The sequence below is a fragment of the Puntigrus tetrazona genome, chromosome 20 (assembly GCF_018831695.1).
Source record: "Puntigrus tetrazona isolate hp1 chromosome 20, ASM1883169v1, whole genome shotgun sequence".
Classification (NCBI taxonomy): domain Eukaryota; kingdom Metazoa; phylum Chordata; class Actinopteri; order Cypriniformes; family Cyprinidae; genus Puntigrus; species Puntigrus tetrazona.
The window spans coordinates 5,518,119-5,539,190 of record NC_056718.1 but is presented as its reverse complement, the minus strand read 5'-3'; the positions used below and the strand labels follow the sequence as shown (position 1 = coordinate 5,539,190).

The 21,072-nt window shown below is 36.2% G+C and overlaps 1 protein-coding gene across 2 annotated transcripts; it reads left to right on the top strand.

The window, feature by feature from the left end:
* Positions 1–1,814: 1,814 nt before the first annotated feature.
* tagapb (T cell activation RhoGTPase activating protein b) lies at positions 1,815–19,045 on the top strand. Of its 2 annotated transcripts, XM_043219879.1 has the most exons (14): positions 1,815–1,877; positions 6,789–6,874; positions 7,125–7,295; positions 10,342–10,506; positions 13,700–13,741; positions 13,970–14,054; positions 14,254–14,304; positions 14,522–14,591; positions 14,857–15,002; positions 15,565–15,726; positions 15,855–15,964; positions 16,262–16,442; positions 16,759–16,867; positions 17,275–19,045. In XM_043219879.1, exons 1-14 carry the CDS (start codon positions 1,830–1,832, stop codon positions 18,462–18,464), a joined length of 2,616 nt encoding a protein of 871 aa, XP_043075814.1. In that variant the 5' UTR covers positions 1,815–1,829; the 3' UTR covers positions 18,465–19,045. The 2 variants fall into 2 exon arrangements, with proteins under 2 accessions (XP_043075814.1, XP_043075813.1); XM_043219878.1 differs by lacking the exons at positions 1,815–1,877; positions 6,789–6,874; positions 7,125–7,295; positions 10,342–10,506; positions 13,700–13,741 and having other exon boundaries at positions 14,022–14,161.
* Positions 19,046–21,072: the final 2,027 nt, after the last annotated feature.

The following is a 21,072-nucleotide window of genomic DNA, read 5'->3' as shown; positions in this document are numbered from 1 at the left end:
CCTTTTCCTGTTAGTTTTCAGTGACTCTAAAGACCTTAATTAGCTAGTTCAGTTGTCTTTAATTATGACTAGAGGTTGTGGGTGGGTTCAAAACGGTATACATCACCCTCCGAAGGGCACTTGGGAGTGAAAACAATCATGGGTCGCTTCAAACCGAAGTGCTCAAAACTGGTTACTTCAGAGGGCCCTTTGGAATGAAGGATTTCGACAGGTACAACTGATGTACATTTCAGGCCCCCACGATCCTTTGCACTGATTCTTTTCATGATGATGGGCACTGGATAAGGACGCAGATGGCCATTACAGGAAACAGTTGTTTGGTCCACTACACCCTTCAAAGCTTTTACTCTGAAGAGTAAACCTTTTGATTAGGGCATAGGAATAAGCCCTTCTGAATGGAATGCAGGGAAACTCAGCTGAAATATCGGCCACCACACTGTGCTTCTATTTATAAATGCTAATTGTAGAAACCGTGCTGATATTGAAGCACTAATGTATTTCGCAGAAAGTTCTACAAAGCTGTGAGAATAGATTTTAGTAACACTATAATCATAGTTGGAATGTTTTAGTGTTCTCAGTTGTATAGTGTTTAACATATTAACATTGCTGAATATGTGTCATACTCCCTGGACTGTTTTGTTTGTTTTCATTTAACATGTGCTCTGTGACCTAGTTTCTAGTTTAGATTGTATGATTGTGTCATTAATTAGTGTGTGTCAATGTTTCTTTTTCTGGTGTATGAAGATGTGGGATCTCGAACATCTGTGTGGATTATTAAAGGCATGTTTATTATCATGACAACGTGACTGTATATAGGACAAATTTATCAATCTGCTAATTGGCGATTTTGTTTTGTTATTCAGATTTCAGAGAACCAGATTTAAAACATTTAAAAACTTGACCCGCTAGACCACTTATAGTCTGACTCCTAAAAGTAATTGTTCTAAAGGTTTTAATGCTTTTGCTCTTTCTTAAAAATAAAAAAATGTATTAAAAAAAATTAACAGAAACAAAAGTGCATTATTATTATTATTATTATACAACTAATAAGCGCAACATTATCACTTCGTAATGTTGTTTAAATGTCATTATTATTGAAATATCTCCATTGTTTAGTCATTTTAACACATCGTTTCACCCTCTTAGGCAGTTTTGTGTCAACAGTTGCGGGTTAGACAAGAGTCAGTCTTCTCAGCTTTAATCGTTACAAAGATAGATTTAGCTCGTCTACAGAGGGAAAACGCTATTTAAACCATTCAAAAGCCACTATACCTTGACATTTCAATGTCTCAACACACACATTTTGGAACACATCCTTTAACGTGTTTAATTCCCGTGCTACCATTTTAGCTTCACCAAGAAGAATTGAAAAAATAATGATTGCTTTGCATATGCGCACTCTCTGGCTGTACCCTGTCAGTTCAACTGGGGTTTTCCTTGATGGGTGGGTTTAGGTCACTCTTATTTCCATGTTGTGATTTTAAACCACAAGTGGTGTTCTTGTGAGAGCTGGTCATCATTAGCTTGTAAACAGAGAAGCTGCAGCTTCAATCGTGTCAGGGCCAACATGGCTGAAAAAGCCCAAAGAATAAGTGGCGGCCACAGCGGGCAGGTTTGGCCCAGGTCAAGCGGAACCACTCTCTCCTCCCATTTGTCCTCCCTGGTCCTCCATTGTTCTCAGGCTCATTAGTTTCTGCTGAAGATGCCAGTCAAGGGAACCTAGTGTTCATTTTAAACTGGATCGCGAGCAGGGTGCTGAAACTGCTCTCAGAGTGTTTAAACAGAGTGAGGCTCTGGACGTGGGCTGCGCTGTTGAAACAGCACTCAGGATGAGGAGGAGAGGAAGTTATGATGGCACCACTGCCCCCATACAGCCAGTGAGTAGCTCTGAGGGTGGCCATACCCTATTTCTTGCATTGCTTTTAACGTTACAAATATAATTTTGTATTATTCAATTTTTCTAATGTTGCGATATTGATGTATAAACAAACTAATTAAGAGCAAATGATATCAATTATAATAACTAATAATACAGTATTAGCAGATATTTTTGCCTTGTTTGTAAATGATGTGGATTCAACTTGGATTGAGTGGCTTATTTTAACATATGGCCAGTATTTGAAATAACTGTGAAAAATATACACTCATTGGCATGGCAATATATATTTATTTATTCATTCATTCGTTTACCTTCGCTACAGTATAACTATATTCAGAAAGAGACTTTTCAGAGACTACAGCTTCTCTGTTTTAATTTCAACATTCAGAATTATATGGATAAAATATTGCACAAACATACAATTTAAAGAATGGTTTGGTAACATTATTTTAAGACGTCCTTGTTGCATGCTAATTACTACATGCTTACTATTATACTAACAATAAATATAGCATAATTGCAAAGTAACTCTAAGCCAAAGACTATAATTATAACCATAAAATAAGTAGATGTATTTAATTAATATTACTCAGTAAATAAGGACACCATAAAATAAAATGCAACTTTTAATTTTTTTTTTCATATTATCTTTAATATGAACCATTATAGCATAAATAGATGTTTGTGCCATGTTTTATATATGAAGTTTATAAGGAATATTTTAATTTGTAATTTCTGACTTTTAAATAACAATTCAGAAAGCAGCGCTTAATAGCATGGTACTTCATTTTGCTAACTTTGTATGATTGTATCAGGAAGTGCTACAATACACTATTTAAATATTTATTCATACATATTCATACATAAAGTAATTTATATTTTTTGTACTTATTAGTAGGTCAAAAAGTTCAGTCACCAGAGCATGGCTATTAGAAAGTGAAACAATGAAAAAAAAAAGTATATATATTGACTTACTGATTGTTAAATTTGAACCTTTAACTATTAAATAACAAACTAAATACATAAAAATATATATTTTTGTATTAATATATAAAGATATTGTTTATGGAGACCGACTTGCTATAATTTCAATGCTATACACTGAAGAATCTCATGCAAAAGAATACAATTTTAAATGAATAAAGTGGCCTTTTCTCCTTTTTGCAGCCAGGGTTCATTGCCAATCTCAGACAGACTGATAAATTGGCTCCATGCTATACAAATGACACATTCTTGTTTTTCACTGGCTGCGTGAACAAGTGATCATTGTTTGGGGCCCCATAATTGCCCCAGAATGCAATAGTGCGGAAAAAGGTTCCAGGAAGGCTCTGTAATTATGCCATGTTGCATTAATATATACTAAATAACTGATGCATGCTGTGCTTGAATAGTTTTTGCCTCTATAGTGGGACTCACGTCAAGTTTCTAAAACCCTGATGATATATGAATATTAAATGCATAGTAAAGGGAATGCTTTATTGTTCACATATATGAAAGCGTAATTAATTATGTATGCAATGACAGTCCAGACAATCACTTTAGAAATGCATCTTTATTAAAAAACATGCCTGCTTTAGAAAACACTTGACAGTGCTCGTTGTATTTCATAATGAATCGAATAGGAAAACCGTCCAACTAATTTGTTGGCTGTGAATAAATAAATATTTTATAAAACTCAAATATTAAAGTAGCTTATCCACTGTAATACATTGCCACCAAAAGTGGCTCTTTACAGTATGTCACAATAAGTGCCATTTATTTTTTTAAGAAATATAGCGCATTTGGAGAAAAAAATTATCAAAATACATGCAATATCAGAAGTATTTGGACATTTTTAGTTATTAAAGATTAGTGAAATATTTCCATAATGTAGTAAACTCCACTTATGGTTATTCTGCTTGGACACATGTTACTTTGTTTGTACTTTGATTAGTTTATTAAAAGTATAACGCTGACTCACTCAAAAGTGAAATGTATTAGCAATTCCTGAGTGAAAATTGTTTCTACACCATTTTATTTTCTATGTAAAAATGGCTCCAAAAGAACGTTCTAAGACTATTTTTTTGCATTTGTGTGATATTTTGTATCTCATCCAATGCATTCAGGCATTTTTGAATGCGACCTAAGGGACCATTCGGGGTCACTGTGTGTTAGAATTTAGCCTGATTGTCACTGAAGAAGCCAAATGGGCAAAGGTCAGTGACGAGTTTTGTGATGAAAAATAAAAGAGCAGGTTTAATTTTGCATAAAGTGTAAATGACCCTTGCTCAGATTAATGAACTTTTACAAACAAAGAGTGTAAAACCGTGTTCAATCTGAGCCAATGCCGGTCCTAATAAGGGAACAGAATGTTCCGTCTCATTTTAGATGTTCAGTGGTTTACAAAAACTGATTTATTTGAAAAGAAATAATGAGACCCGCACTTGAAAGATCAGAGTTAAGGCCTCCTTTCTGCACTAGAGATCATTCATTCCTTAACCAACAGGAGGTGCACAAACAATGACTGAAAAGATGATGGCAGAATCATCAGTAACTACTAATGAAAAACATGATTAATGGGTGACCTTTAAAGACATTAACCTACACGCTCTTAAAGGTCAGTATGTTTACCTTCTCTACTGGCCTTAGTTAATATGGAAGCGGGAACTCAACCAAGTTGCTTAATCTTGTTTGAGTGAGCTGTTGTGGAAAACCCGTGATGATTTTGGCAGCTTTGACAGCTTATACAGTTATTTATGCGTTCTTTACAGAAGCTACACACTGTAAAATTTTTTTTATAAAAATTGTGTGAACTGAACAAAATAACAACTTTTCGCCCAGCTTTATAAATTGAGTCATCTGAACAAACAATTTTACATTAAACAACATAGCACAAGTTCCCAGCATGCATTGCAGCTTGAAATCATTTAGTGTTAATTATTATTATTATTATTTTACATTTACTGTCTTAATTCTTGCTGCTTCTGTTACTGTCAGTTAGCTGTCATGTGGATCAGAGTTTATATTTTTACTGATTTAAACTTTCTTGAATTTGTTAAAATGGTTGGGACTTTTACGACTGACTTATGTTTGTTAGATTAACTAAAGTTTTCAAGTTGTTGGTTGCTAGTTGAGCTAACTTAAGTGGATTGCGATAGGTTGCCTTATTTTTTTCTTAAGTCAACTTGGGTTTTTCAGGCTCAATTTTTATTAGGTCAACTTTCTTTTTTATAGTGTAGAATTTTAGTGAAGTTGTATGTCTGTATAACATATCATTTTGGTTTGTGTAAATTTTAAATGCCTCATTATTTTGTTTTCCTGTACTGCATGGTTTGTCATTAAGCATGCTTTATAATACGCCATATTATATATTATATACTACAGTATACTTTATGCTATATTGAGCCAGTGATGAAAACACTTCATAAAGTAGTCATCCAAAAAATGGCAAATGGGAGTTATGATTAAAATTATATACAGCCAAATTATATTAGAAGATAATGACTTAAGTGAAGACTTAATGTTGCGACCAAATAGCCAAAATAGACAAGTTATTACTACTAGTCATATCAACATGTTAAAATATTTAAAATGCTTTAGTTTATACAATATTGAGCCTGCTATATCAAAGCACCACACAAAGCATACAATTAAAATCACAAAAATATTACAGTGCCTTAAAAAGTGTAAATGGTGAAATAAAAATGCGACAAACAAACATAAAATCAGTAAAGAGGTTGTTTTGTCTTCTGTTGCCCTTTTGCCAAATCAAGCAGTTTCAGCTGTAATGCTGAAATAAACCACAGCTGTCATGGCACTAATCAGGCATGAATGCCAGGACATCAAGGCCAGAGCAAAGAAACACAATGGCCACATCATGAACTGCTTTCACCAAAGCACAGCCATGGCAGAGAGAGAAAGATAAACCTAGACAATAAAAAATAATAATAAAACAAACAGCATGGCAGCAGTTATTGAACACATTCTACCAACAGTAAGTAACTTTGCAAATGCATGTCAACTAGCAGAGTATTAGTAGGCCGTCTGCTTAATATATTCTTGTAAGAACTTCTCTTCTTCAGTGTATGCGTCCCCCTGTGTCCGTTCATCAGCAGTACAGAACAAATTCAGGCGCCTGGAAGCAGCAGTCGGAACAAACCACACGAGTGAAATCAAATCTGGTTTATTCAGAATGCAGCTTAACACAGAGAGTAAACCATCAGCTTATATAGCCCTTATGGGGCGTTGACCTCTATTGCATAGCTGGACATGCCTCAACTGCCCACTACGGAGAGCACAAAAGACAACTCCATATACGGGTTGAAGATTCACAAAACTAGCAGACTAGAGACAAAGCAAGTCTATATAAGGAATGAAAGATTACAGAGTTAGTAGAGTAACCTGAAACTATACCTGCAGGGCGAAAAGGGACTAGAACAATTGTCATACCTTGCTCACACACACACAGTAATAGAGAATTAATTCTCTCAATTCTTACACTTTATTTTGATGGGTCCACAACATACTATCAGAAACTTTGCAAATATATGTCACCTTATTCTACTAACCCTAAACCTACCCTAACAGTCTTCTCTTAAAGTTAGTAGACATATAGTTGCTAATTAATGATAATTAGTTGACACGTAGTGAACATGTTACTTACAGTTACTTAAAGTTACTTAAAGTGGACTATCAAAATAAAGTGTAACTGTTTATGTATTTATTTTTCTTCATAAAGAAAGACTATTACGATTACATAATTTTAAATGTACAGTATTTGACTGCTTAAAATACACTTGAAAGCTGAAGATGTGCATCTCCGGATTCTTTCATCTATAAGTATAAATGCTTTTTATTGTTCGATAATAGTTCATTAACAAAATAAGCAAAAAGATGGAAGAATGAATAAAACGATGACTGCTCTATGCAGCACCTGCGGGGTCTGGTTCAGAGGAGACGTTCTGCACCAAACCTGGTGCTGGGCAAAGCTTTAGGAATGACTTGGACTCCAATAAGGTAAAACAAATCTAGTATTGTTCTTTTGTGAAATTGAACACTCTTTCAGTACACATTGGCCAACGAAATGAACTCGTAGACACTTTTAACCCAGGAAACTTTTTCCTTCCGATATTCCTAGTGCTGTCGTTCATTGATATTTTACAAACCGCTTTTAACCCAGAGCGACCACACATTATTGGATTTTCCCAGTCGTTCTATTTTTCACTCATCTGTGGTCACAGCTGAGTTGGTGTTTTCTCGTCTTCAGGGAAGAAGCTCAGTGTCTGGTGGCGGTGGATCAGTGTCCCTTCGTGCTGGGATTGACCAGTGAGAGCTCAGAGCTGATTCTGGATGAATGTGCTCAGCTGACCGAAGGGCCGAAGACCAGAGACAGACACCTCTTCCTCCTCAGTGATGCCCTGGTCATCGCCAAGCTCAAGTAAGAATCATGCATTCTGTGGTTACACATTTCAAACTAAAAGTGTCCATACAAGGTTCTGCTATATTTAGAGGCGCTTTCATTTTTGATATGATACGGGAATCACCTAGCAAACTACAATTTGTGATGGGATTCCCCCAGAGTCCAGTTGAGGCTAAATTTATCATTTTGGTCTCACTTTATACATGTCTTTAAATGCTATATCGAACATTTAAATTAATAATTTCATGCAATGCAAATAAAACAACATCTGCAAATCACGTACCTTCTATTATAACGTTTTGAAAATAGGCTGAACGTGTATCTATATTCCAAGGATGTATGTCTTACTGTTTTTATTTCATATTTATTTTATCTTTATGCTATTGGATTTGTATTTTATCTGGTCAGCAGAGCAGTTTACATGTGCTATATAAATAAAAATGGCTTACTATTACTTATTGTAATTACAGATAATATAAATGTAACCATATTGTTCAACAGACATGTTTTTATGATCAGGTATGACTAATTTAATAAACAGATAAATCAGTATTCTTTTTTGTTATATGTTTACCATACCTTTAATACTTAAGATTTGACCTGCATTGATTCACACGAATAAAAATAATAATAATATGAAAATAATGTACCCACAAAAACAGTCATACATAGCACATATATTTGGAGCAATAGCCTGTAATATATTGTATAAGCCAAAATTACAGATGTTTCTTTTGTGCCAAAATTCATTAGGATATAAAGTAAAGATCATGTTACATGAAAATATTTAGCAAATTTGTAAATATATCAAAACACAATTTTTAAGTAATATTCATTGCCAAATACTTTATTTGGACAACTTTAAATGTGATTTTCTCAAATTTCAGATTTTCAAATAGTTTATCTAAGCCAGTCATTTTCTATCCTAACAGACTGTACATTAATTTAAATCATATTGTTTCTCTGTGCCTTTACTGTTATAGTTGTGGTGTAGACGCTGCTATTCTTTAATATTAAATGATTTTTGGAACTATATATTTATCGTTACCGTGTTTGGCTTAATTTGTCTTTTTACTTATTTGTATTAAACTTAATTTTGGAAAAAAAAAAATGGTCTGGTTTTGTGTTCCATGCTCATATATGCTTTTATTCTGGTTTTAGAAAATAATATGGATTATATCTTAAACACTGCATATTTCGGTGTTAATTTTAAAAAAAGGAACAGAAAGCTGCGATGTGAAAAACCTCAGGCACATGTCTACATGACCTTCATCTTTTATTTATTCCCACACAGGAGGTTTGATTATATCTGTCATGTACACATACTTACAGAATATTGATTTTTAAGCGAACTATCCTCTTAAAATATATTTCTAAAGGCCCCAAGTGTAGGGTAAAAGGTAAAAGTGTACGGTTAAGACATTTAAAAATAATTATCTTCTGTATCGACTGTTTCCTTCCGTACTGACTAGCTGTTTGACCTTGATGTGATAAACAACGGAGAGGATGCCTGGATGCTTGGCCAGTCAGTCATCACCTGTGCAAACTCCATTTAGGATTTGAGAAAGCCATAATCTCAGCTGCAGTTATTTAAAAGACAATTCAAATACTTCAATGAGTCTCAATTGATCAAAACAAGTGATCCGAGATTAAATGCTCGAAAGGTACTTAAATCTTTAATCTGAACTGTTTCTATTATGTAACACAAGGCCTAGGGTGAGACTTTTGCAATACACATTGCTTAACAACATATCTGAGGTTACGAAGGCACAAAAATGACAAAAAGTTTTAAATCATAACACACAGAATGCACAAATGGCCGAGTAGCTTGGTTTATTGTGAATTTATGTCATAATATGAATTTATTTGTTTGTTTCGGTAATTGGAACAGTGTCCCTTAAGCCTGGCTCACGCTAAAATATAGTTTGATAGTATCAAACTAAGTCTAATCTTATGTTGGTGATGGTTGTTTAAGCTGCATCAGTGCTAAAAGTCCCCAATGGAGTAAAAGGCCATTTAGTTTGCACCTTCACCATTAACAATAAATTAATAACCACCAAAACACCTACACAGCTTTATTTAGACTTTGCAGTTAAGAGGTGCAAAGACAGAGTTTACACATTTGTGAGTTGATATTCTCATTTAATTTGTAAAATGATGTCAAGCACACTTTTTCATCTCTGTCTGAGATGGTTTGGGAAGTTTCAGTTTTGTTTTGAATGTGATTGAAGATTTTTTAGGTCACTACGTTGTTTGGGTCAAGGTCAAAAGGACAAATTTCGGAATGAAATTTAGAATTTGAGAAATGAAATGTCTTCCATAATTTTTAGACCAATAGATTTGTTTTGCAATTTTACATTCCGAATCTGAACTAAAGCTCACACAAGCTCGCTTGATACACGAGAACCAATGAGGTTTGTTCTTGCCCCTTAAGCAAGTACAGTCTATCCTTCCTCGCGCATATTTTTAGATAAATGTTTATAACCTTTTTAGCCTTGAGTTCTATTTTACACAATATTTCATTATTGTAATTAGTTTATTTTATATATATATATATATATATATATATATATATATATATATATATATATATATATATATATATAGTCACAGTAAACCATGTCAGAATCTGTCAGTTTATTTTGTAATGGGTTACGTATTATGTGTAATAAGTAACTACTACTTATTGTGTTCATATTGAGGTGGATATGAGTAAGATTAGGGAAAGGTTTGGTGGTAAGGGAAGGTTTAAGGGTGGGTTAAGATGTAAGAGATGGGTCAACATTGTAATTACATAAACAATGAAGTAAACAAGTGCATTATGCAAAATAATTATTTTATTAGTAAGTGCACAATAGTTAAGGCCACTTAATATAAAGTGGGCCATTGTATTGCATTGACTGTACGTTATGCCTTACATAATCCCTCACTGAATAAGAAAATTTACTGAAAAAAAAATTACAATAGTGTATGTTTGTCCAAATGTAATATACATGTGCCTGGAGATCATTGCCTTATTGTGAAACATAACAAGACAATAAAACCAAGATTCCTTTGCTTACAGGTCAAATGCAAGTTACAGACTGAAACACAGGATTGATCTGAAGGACCTGTGGGTGTGTGGCTTTGAAAATGATGACGACGAGGCAGAGGACGAAGACACAGATGTGGATCTAAGAACATCTATCATATTGGCTTGGTCTGTTTCTCTGTGCTTGGCCTCGTTCTGGTGAGCTTTATTTTTTTTCTTTGACTTGAATTGTTATGAAAAATAGTGTGGGTTTCGAACTAAGCAGTAGATCTCCAGGAGTATGATAGAACACTACATGAGAGCATGGTCACATGACCATGTAACAAACAGCAGAGCATGTGGGTGGGCTGTGGGCAAGTTGCTGACACTGAAACTAGGTTGCTTACCAAAGACATACGTAGCCAGGATGCTACTGTTAGCATATGGTGGCAAGCACAGGGTAATTAATGCAAGGTGTATTCATTGCGAGATAGTGAGTAGGTGTTCTTCGTAGCCTCGTTTGAAAGTGTTACATGTAGGTGTTCTCACAGGTGTTGGTAGTTGGTTGCAACACTGAAGAACAAGTTGAAATGTCGAAATGCAAGTGTAAAAATAAATAAATGTATAATGTATAAACATAAATGTATAAACAGATATATAAATGAACTATTTTGTACTTTAAATTGTACTATTTTGTACCATGTGTTTTATAATACATTTATTTTTACATTTCTTCATTTATTTAATTCTGTGCCCATGTGTTAATAATGTTGGGGGTCCTAACCTCTCAATGCAGGATTAGGTAAACCAGTTAACTTACTTAGAAAGAACACAAGATAACAATTAGCCTAGCCAACTGAGGTCAAGCAAGACGCGTCTTGAAAATACACAAGCCGTTTCTCGATAGCCAGTTTGAAAAGTTTGGACTGGTGTTCAGTGAATTCAGTTCCTGTTTCCCCTCACAGTGCATGAGCAACTTAAGCACGGAAATCACGGCATTAAAATCTGAAAAAAGCAGAAGATTTCCTGTAAGAGGTAGGTATAGGGTTAATATATGGGCACTTAAGTAATTTTTGTCCCCATAGACTTGAACAAGTAGAATCCAATAATGTAATAAAATATGAAACCAGAAATCATTCACACTGGTTTGCACAGCATGAACATGTGGTTTTAGATGTCATTAAAGGGAAGTAAGTGAGGATCTTCCATCAGTAATAAATGTCAGATAGCATAACTGGAATAGTGAAGTTCTGCTGTGGATTCAGTCACATGATTTAAACAAACAGAGGATTTCCAATAATACCACAATTCTTAATAGGAATCTAATCTAAGTCTTTAATTGATAATAGCCCTCTTTCTTCATCATTGGTTCGGTCTTGTTGGTGTTTGTGTACACTAATTCATTCTCATGGTTTTTTAAGTATTTGAACTTAACTTCTTTTTCTTCGGGTCGTCTGTGTGGCTACACTTTACTGTGTGACAGAAGATCAAACCATAATTTAAATATAAAAAAATAGATGTATGGCATTGCTGACATCAGTACTCAGCTACCCAGTTTGGGACCTCAGGGATATATAGCGGTGGTGTTCATTTTTCAGAATGGCTGATGTTTGGAAGACTTCACTGAGGAGTTTCTGGACATCTGCGACCTTATCTGCTGCAATGAGATCTGTTTGAATTTTGTTATAAGGAGCCAGATAAGGAGACTGAGCTATACACAGAGCCCAAGCCCAATGTGAGGCAGGTAAACGAGCCGGCTATGCCAATTGTGCCTGTGAGAGTATTGCCTGTGTGGACCTTTGCTCTTGCCTGTGTGGATTACTGTAATGCTGTCTTGGAGGACCTTCCTGCATGTACTACCAAACCTCTGCAACTGATCCAGAATGCAGCAGTCATAGTGATCTTCAATGAGCCGAAGAAAGCTCACATCAAACCTCTCTTCATCAGCTTGCACTGCTTGCCAATACCCTCTCACATCAATTTGAAGGTACTGATGTTTGCCTAGAAGAAAACCACTGGCGCTGCACAAATATACCTAAACTGGACCTACGTGCCCACCAGAAGCTTCCATTCTGCAAGTATAAATATTAGTGGAGTATGAGGGCATGGAGAAAAGCCACACCCACATTCCTACCACTGTCACTGACATCTGGAGATCAATTGGAACGGTTCAATCTTCTCTTCCTTCTTGTTCTGTCTGTCTTCTTCACTTGCGCCATCCAACCCTTACCTTCGGTCTTTACTTTTTCCTGTGCCTGCTGGTTTGGTCCATCACTAAATCTTCTGTGTCTCCACTGGTTCCATGTGTATTTTCTTTGTGTCCTTCCAGCCCTGATCCTCCTATATCCCTCAAACCCCACCCATCCTCGCTATCTTGCCAGCCAAGCACTCAGTCCTGTCTCCGCTGCCACCTGTCCTCCCCTCCGCCTGCCATCACCTATGTGCGTTTCCATCACGACTCCACATCAGTCTTTCGATTCATTTGATCTGCCTTTGCACCTAGCTCCCTGGTCTCTACAGTGGCATTCCATAGGCTCCCTCGTTACTCACCCCCAAGCTATCCTTGGTGTATATGACTTTCTTCTTTCAGATGAACACAGTCTTAAGTTTTTTTTTAATGTATGCTGGTTCTTCCAGGCTTGGTAATGCTGGTGCGTAGTGCCTATAATTTGGCCATTTCATTTTAACCCATACGCTCTGGAAGGTTAACACATGAAGCAAATCAATGGTTCTCGATTCTCAATTGTTGGGTGAAAATGGTCTAATTGATGTCAAATTAAGTTTCACTTTAAAGTACATTTTAAATCATGTTTAATACAAATTAAAAATGTGTCATTCGAAATATTACATTACTAGAAATTAAAAAGGTAAAGTTCAACTAGTTGCATTTAATGCATTTAATAACTACAATAAATTAGAGCCAAAGACATGCAATTAAGTGAAACCATTATGTTTAATTTGTTAAATAAATAAATAAATATACAAATAAATGATTGTTCAATGATAAATGACAAATTAGTATTTGCTATTTTACAACACAAGAATTTAGTGGATAACTCATATAGATACACATTACCTAAAAAAATCAGCAAAAAGGATCCAAAAATATAAATATTTACACATATTTCACAGCTGCCCATCCTACGCATCTTATTAGGCCTAACCTACCTTCTATGAACTGCAAGTTGCACAGATAAACTTTCCGCTTGTCGCCAAGCCACACTCTGAAATGAGGAAGTGGTAGCTGTAGCTGTGATGTTGCTTCCTGCTCTCATGACTCACCCAGACTTTCCTGCCCTTTTTGTTGTAAAGAGGTCGAGAGAATGTGGCCTCTTCATATTCACAATATATTCATGCGCGCTGCACTCTCTGTGGATTACTAACTCGCACAATGCTGTTTTCTCACTTGCAGTTTGCCTGAGCTAAAGGACCACTGGCTTGATACTCTACACAGGTAAGGTGTCATTTAATAAATAAATAAGAAATAAGAAATAAGAAACTCTCATTCAACTTAAACTATTATACTTGAAATACGATTAATACATTCGAACCAAATCTTTTGAGTTAATGATGCATGCTTAACGGTTGTGTGTGCAGAAGAGTTTACGTCAACTGTTCATGCTATAAGTCACCGTATGTGTGGCGTATAACAAAAATGTTGCAATTTCAAATGTCATGACAGGAAAACTGCAGAGGCAAGATCGAGAGCAGGCAGCACTTCTCCACCGCCCAGCGTCCTCATGAAGGTGCTGAGTGGCAATACCACGGTACGCGATTCTGATTCGTTAACTTTAGTGATCAGCTTTCCAAAGGTCAAAACGCATAAATGCTTGGAATGGGATATTTTTCTTCTGTGGCTTTTATCTCAGATGACGTAAGTCCTGGTCAGTGTATGGAAATAACTTTTGGATCTTATGGTACATATATTGAACTGACATCATTTTTCTGTCTTTCTCTGTCATGCAGAATAAAACTCTAAGTGGAGTTGGGATGGACTCTGCAGAGTTGCCTTTTGATGTGAGCACTCAATACTTCTCATTTGTAGATTTACACTCTTGACAAACACAAAATTACTTTCAATGATACTTGAAAATGACTGCAGTAACAAAACTAAGGATGCTACAATGAATGAAAAAGTCTACCATAGTTTTGACAGTTGCATGTGTGTAATTTGAAGTCACACCCTACTACTTCTTCATGACAAACCTCATGACAAACATGTGCCTGTTCACAGGGCAATGGCAAAATCTCCACCCTCTCGAAGCAGTTTCATAACCAACAGGCACATGCACAGCAGCCTATTGGTGAGTTTAAACTAATCAAAATGGCTGTTCGAAACCACATGTTGGGTTGCGTGCCCGCCAAAAAAAAAAAAAAACAGTGAAACTGAGAGGGAGTGAAAAAAAATAGTGCAAGAAAACGTGTGAAAAACTCAAGACTACTATCACTGCTTTATTCTAGTAATAAACCTTTTTAATAAATTGTTAACAGTCTTTATTGGACAACTAAACAATATTACTATCATTTGATTATAGTATTTCTAATAATGTACTTTTTTTGCCTCTGGAGACAATGGAGGCAAAAGGAACTTTTTCTCCAAGCTGAAAAAAAGCTCCACCAACCCAAGTGTACCTGCTCATACTGAGTCCAATACAAAGAACATGCTGTTTGGACGACATCTCCAAGATGATGCCACCCTTCCAAAACCAATTACTGTATGTCAGTGTATTGTATTAATGTATCATTGTTTACTTTATGATTTGATGAAGATTATACACATTTTTTTATTTTTTGTCCAAGAACTAGTAATCTTTCTACAAAAACATCTGCACCACAGATGCAATCATTACAGTAACACAAGTAATGTTTCTATTTATAGGCGCTGTGCAGTTTCTTGCTAACCTTATCCAAACCTCAATCAGAAATGTTTGAGATAATTTTGATTAAAGACAAAAAACATGGCCAAATGTACAACAAGATTAGTAGTTTCTGTAGAATCGCTCAAAATCCTTGCCAAACTGTTTTTGAAAACTGATGGCATGCAAAAAAGTGAAGCTGCCTTGAACGTCACTCGAAAAATTAAAAATGATTATACACATAGTGAGTCATTTTGATGAAAGAATGTAAAGACATGCATTTGGCTTTTTACAGAATAATACGCACTGATTAATCATGCACATCCCTGTTCAGAAAGTAAACAGGGAGTCTGATATTCATCTTTAAGTCAGAGGAAGATTTCTATTGCTCAGACTTTTCATGTTTTTGGTCATCCAACAGGAAATACTCCTGCTGTTGTTCAGGAAGGGTCCATTTACTGAGGGTGTCTTCAGAGTCTCATGTAACAGCAAAAACCTGAATGCTCTCAAAGATCAGCTGAACTCTGGAGCCCAGGTGGAAATGGAGGCCCTGCCTGTGACGCTCCTGGTTGGATTGTTGAAGGTGAATAATACTCCATGTTTACAGTAGACTCAGCATTTGCCTATTTATGTTTTATGTCAACACTGCTTTATCCATTGTGATGTGTCTGTGAAACAATGAATCATATCTTTATTTTTATGTACATACAGATTTTCCTAAAGGAACTCCCTGGAGGCCTGCTGGTATTTGAGCACTATGAAAGCTGGATCAGTGCTCTGGAGAAAGAGAGGATAGAGGATGCTCAGAGGGAGCTGAGAAGGTAAGTCGTACAATGACCTAGCAATAAACTAAAAGAGTGAATGGTCGAGAGAAACTGGCAGCAGATGTGAGGGCTATTAAAGTCCCTGGCAAAGGAGGGTGGTAAAAATGGGGCTTTCTGTGGACGTTCTATGTACTCTTTAGAGATTTGAAATTAGGAAATTAGAAACTGAAGTCTGACCACAAAATGTCAGAAGGGCAGTTCTGTTTTTGCTCTTCCTCCCTGATCAAAAAAATGGAAGGTGCGGTTAATAGAAAAAGGACCTAATTTTTTTTTTCTTTTGTTCTCCACGCTCAGAATGGCAAAGAAGTTGCCCAAAGCAAACAGTCTCCTCCTGCAGCACCTGCTGTGCCTGTTTCATCACATCAGTCAGCATTCAGAAACCAACAAAATGGATGCCAAGAACCTGGCAGTGTGCATTGCTCCAACCTTGCTGCATCGTGACAACCAGCCCCTAGATAGGGATGATGTAGCAAAGGTCAGAAACTTCTAAATAATAACCTCTTACGTCGTGCAATTATTTCTTTAAAGTCTGCCTTGGTTTTGGCAACATGAATTTATGGCACTAATCTTAATCTTGATATATGTTAGGAGCTTCAATAATGTTTTTTTTTTTGGATACACCTCTGCAATCTCGTTTTGACTAATCCATTGTTTTAAAGACACAGTCATATGCATGATGTGGTTTTCGATGCACAGAAACCACAACACCAAAACCTCTGTGACACTGGGTTGCATACAAAACTCTACACATTACAGTATATAAAATACTTTGCTTTTGTGTTTTTATTAAGGCCACAAATCTGATCCAGTTCCTAATTGAAAATTGCTGTGAGGTATTTGGAAATGCTATCCTGAAGCTTTTTGGGGATTTAGAGGATCAGGAGTCCATAGACAAATCAGGTAAATAAATCTTATCTATTCAAAAAAGAAAAATAACTAATTATCAGCCATTTCTGAGGTTCCAATACCTTTACTTAACATCTTCCCAATTAAGAGCTCCATTTATGATTACGAGGTACTATTAGTTTGTTAAACTATTAGTTTGTTATACCTTTGTAATTGTTATACTACTATAATGATCATTATGGACCAGCTAAAGGTCATTTAACTACCTTGTTAGACCATCTATCAGTTTTTCAAAAAAACAGGGCAAAGTCTCAAATGTATCAATAGCAAAACTAATAGTCTAGTACCAACTTTATGCCATTGGTTGAACAAATGTTGCTGTGTTGGGCTTGCTGGGATGGTCCAATGAACAGAGCATGAAGTAGCCACCTAAACCTTTAACTTTGCTTTGTTTTCTACAGATTCAGCCTCCCTGATGTCCCCTGATATGTCTTTTGATGTCCACCAGCATGACTCAGCATATGACAGCACAGATCCTGATGTCGATTGTGATTGTGTAGAAGCTGAGAGCCGGTCTCAGGAGGACAACATGATGCCACATGGGAGCCCAGGTCTATGCAAACTAGATCTCTCTGACATTCATTCTTGTTCCTCTGAAGCCATATTTGATACTTTCACAAATCCCTTCAATCGACGGTGCTCTGAGCCCTCCATTTTTCCTTCCGCCCCCATGACGGGGTTAAGAGAACTTGCCCGCAGCCATGACAATTTTTCAACAGAGAAGGAAGACTTTGACGAACAACCCCTTAAGAAGCAGAACTCAGATGACTCTTTCTTGCATCCCCACCGCTGTGAGAACAGAAGATCCCACATAGCCAAGACTTTGAACATGGACTTGCCAATAAATGTGTCTTCTCCAACATCTAAGGCTGGTTCCTGCCCATCATTCTGTTCTTCAGATAGCACCTCCTCAAATCTCTCAGAGCAATCAATAACCACGTCACCCTTGCCATCCCCTGTAAGCCCCCGCAAGTCTACTAGGCATTCATCCTTCATGAGTAAACCTAAACATGCTCAAGGAGACCTGGAAGTGACCCGACGATCCCTCTCAGTGAGGGCCAAAAGCCTTGGGAACTTTACGTTTAACAGAGGCAGTCTGAAGAAGGGAGAGTCCCAGAAGGAAGTGGTCTTCCCATGTGAAACTCTCCAAGAGGACTCACAAAACGAGACAGAGAACATCGACGAGCTTGTTCGCCGTCAACGGCCTCTCTCGGCCATCGAGGTCTTCCAACACGTGGATAGTCGTATGCCATGCAGCCCCCCATCCTATGAGCAAGCTCTGCAGACTGGAGCACAACCGGCACCTCCGCAGTACCGGGCCATGACGGTCCAACACGCCAGAGAGCTTGGCAGGAAGTCTCGCCCAATATCCATGAATGACAACCTGCTGGTCCATTACAAAGTTAACGAACCCACAGAATACATAGAAACATTCACAGAAAGTGTTCAATTAGAAGAACCACAGCCAGTGTCGTTCCGGCAGAGGGCCATGTCCGAGTCAGTGTCCCAGTCGAGGCATGAACGAGTGTCCCGAAGGTGTAGTCAGCCCGTGTTTGAGGAATTCTCCTATGCAAAGGAATCTTATGTGTGAGTGTTCTTTTCTTAATTGCAATACCTAACTCCTGCTAAGATTTAAAGATGAAGTGTGTAATTTGTTCATGATTAGCATCACCAAGTTGGTAGAATTGCAAAAACAGTGATTGATTTCAAACAGGTTTCCTAAAGACTCAATACATTGTTGCTGTGTTGGGCTGAACAGGAAGATTAACCCGGCAGAGTAATGTTTTGATAGTGTGACAATGTTTCAGATAAATCAACCCATAAAATTGTTTGCTTAATAGTTACGTTAAACCATGATAGTAGAATGCATTTTAACATTGCACACTTCAGCTTTAAAATAACCTGCAACTATTAAGCTGTTTAAATTAGTGACGCATATAGTAATTCAATGTGTTACAGCAATTTCATATGCTAATATTAAGTCGTTTTTGAACTCTTGCCAGTATGAAGCTATGTAAATAGACAGTTAAAATAATTAAATTGTATAATATAGTAAAATAGTTGGTGGTAACTGAGGAATTTTGATGTAGTAAGAATGTACAGCTGTAAATTACATGATTTCTGTATAATTTCTACTCTTTATTTCACTACAATAAAGAATATTAGAGCTCACGTTGTTTGAACTCATTTCTTACAGTCTCAAAAAGTTGTTAAGTCTTATTAAGGTCATTTCACTATATAAACAATGGGATAATTGGTAACATTTTATTTGATGACCTTCATGTTGATCCAAATGAATAATGTATTCATTGCTATTTTCCTCACAACCATAAAGAACTATATTTCAATCTTTACAAGAGTGGTATAAATATAATATAATCAAAAATGTAGTCCATACTACCTGTGCATAAAGTACTAAAGTGTCTGTGACAAACAGACTGATATTCTCATGAAATTGGAATATTGCTAATACCTATGATACTTTTATTAATGATACTATTGTTATTTTTTGCGATAATTCCTTTATATGTATGTGGCCTGGATAAAATTCAAAAGTTTATCTCGAGTGTTCCACAAGAAGAAAGTAGTACTCTTTGTGGTTAGGACAACATTGATTGATTTTAGATTGAGTTGACTTTTTATTAGAAATACTGGAAAAGAGTTAAAAGAGGTTATAAGGAATCCTACAGAAACCAGTACTTTCATACATATGCCATTTTAAATAGTACCGTTCACCATGCTAGGCAACGGGTTGCATAACATGCAGAACAAAATGTCATTGAGAACAACGTGTTCTGCGCTGGAGAGGAAGTCAGCGATCATGTGGACTGATTTGGTTTTTCGCTGAATTTGGTCTGCCGTCTCACTTGTCTATAGATATACCCTATTTCTTCCTCTTACAGCCTTACTAAGAAACAGACTGCAGTGTGTCAAATGTCAGTGAGCATGGTTTCTATAGCGCAGTGTGCACACACTAACATTAGTCTGTAATTGGGTAATGTGGGTAAATTTTTTAAAGATCTTTATCAAAGCACTGAACATATTAATGCTTTGATAAACCTATTAGACATCTGAAGCATGCACACTTATGCAGACATTAAAAGAGAACCTCACCTAAAAATAAACATAATTTACTCACCCTCATGCTGTTTCAAAATTGTCTGTGGTGATGCTGAAACACAAAAATAGATACATTTATAAGAGCCATTATGAATCAATTCCCATTCAATAACTAGAAGACCATTATCTACTCATAACATACAGTCTAGAGAAGTAAACATTTTGTGACATATTTGCTAAGTGAAAATGCCAAGCAGGTTAAGGACTTCTCCAAAACTGACCACAAACATGGCAATGCAAGCCAGTAAACATTCATTAACAGAGACAAAGCAATGGATAAATGTTACATAATGAAACTGTGAACGCTAGCATGTGTTTGTGGACAGAGTCTCTTAGTTACATAACACAGTGAAGTTCTCCCTCTGTTGCCATTGCTGCGTTCATTATACAGTGATGAATGGGCGCTTTATGTAACGATTTTTTTACCGCTTAAAGTTAAATTAACAACCAATTAGGAACTATTCAGCTATATAAGTATTGAATTACCAACCAATCTAAATATGGAACAATGATACTGAATTTCTCAAACAAAGCACACAAAACCAATGACAGTCTGAACAGGAAAACGTTAAAAGTAATTACGACGACTGAAAAAGGATGCTCTAAAAATAAAATGATTGACAGAGCTGCTCACGAGTTCAAGCACAACAGATTGCACATTGAAGGAATTACGTAATGTGATGAAACAGGAAAGGTGTGCATAATTAATATTAAGTAGGAGTTGTCTGTAATGGAGGGAGGACTGGTTATGAGAGTGACAGAAAAAATATCGAAAAATATATGTAATAATATTTTAGCGTGCAACCAACAGGAACCCTAATACTGTGAGATCTGCTGAAGTAATCAAGTTGAGGTTCCCCATGATGGCTCAGTTCCTTAAAGTTCCTTAAAGAAATAGTTCATGAAACAATGACAATTTAATCATCATTTAATGCCCAGTGTCTATACAGCACCATATTTTATAATTGATAATTTAGTGCAATAATTTCTGACAGTTCTCATATTAAAAAGGTATTTCCTTTTAAACCCCCATTTTCACAGATCCACGAAAAAGATGTATTCTGCATTCCAGGCCAGTA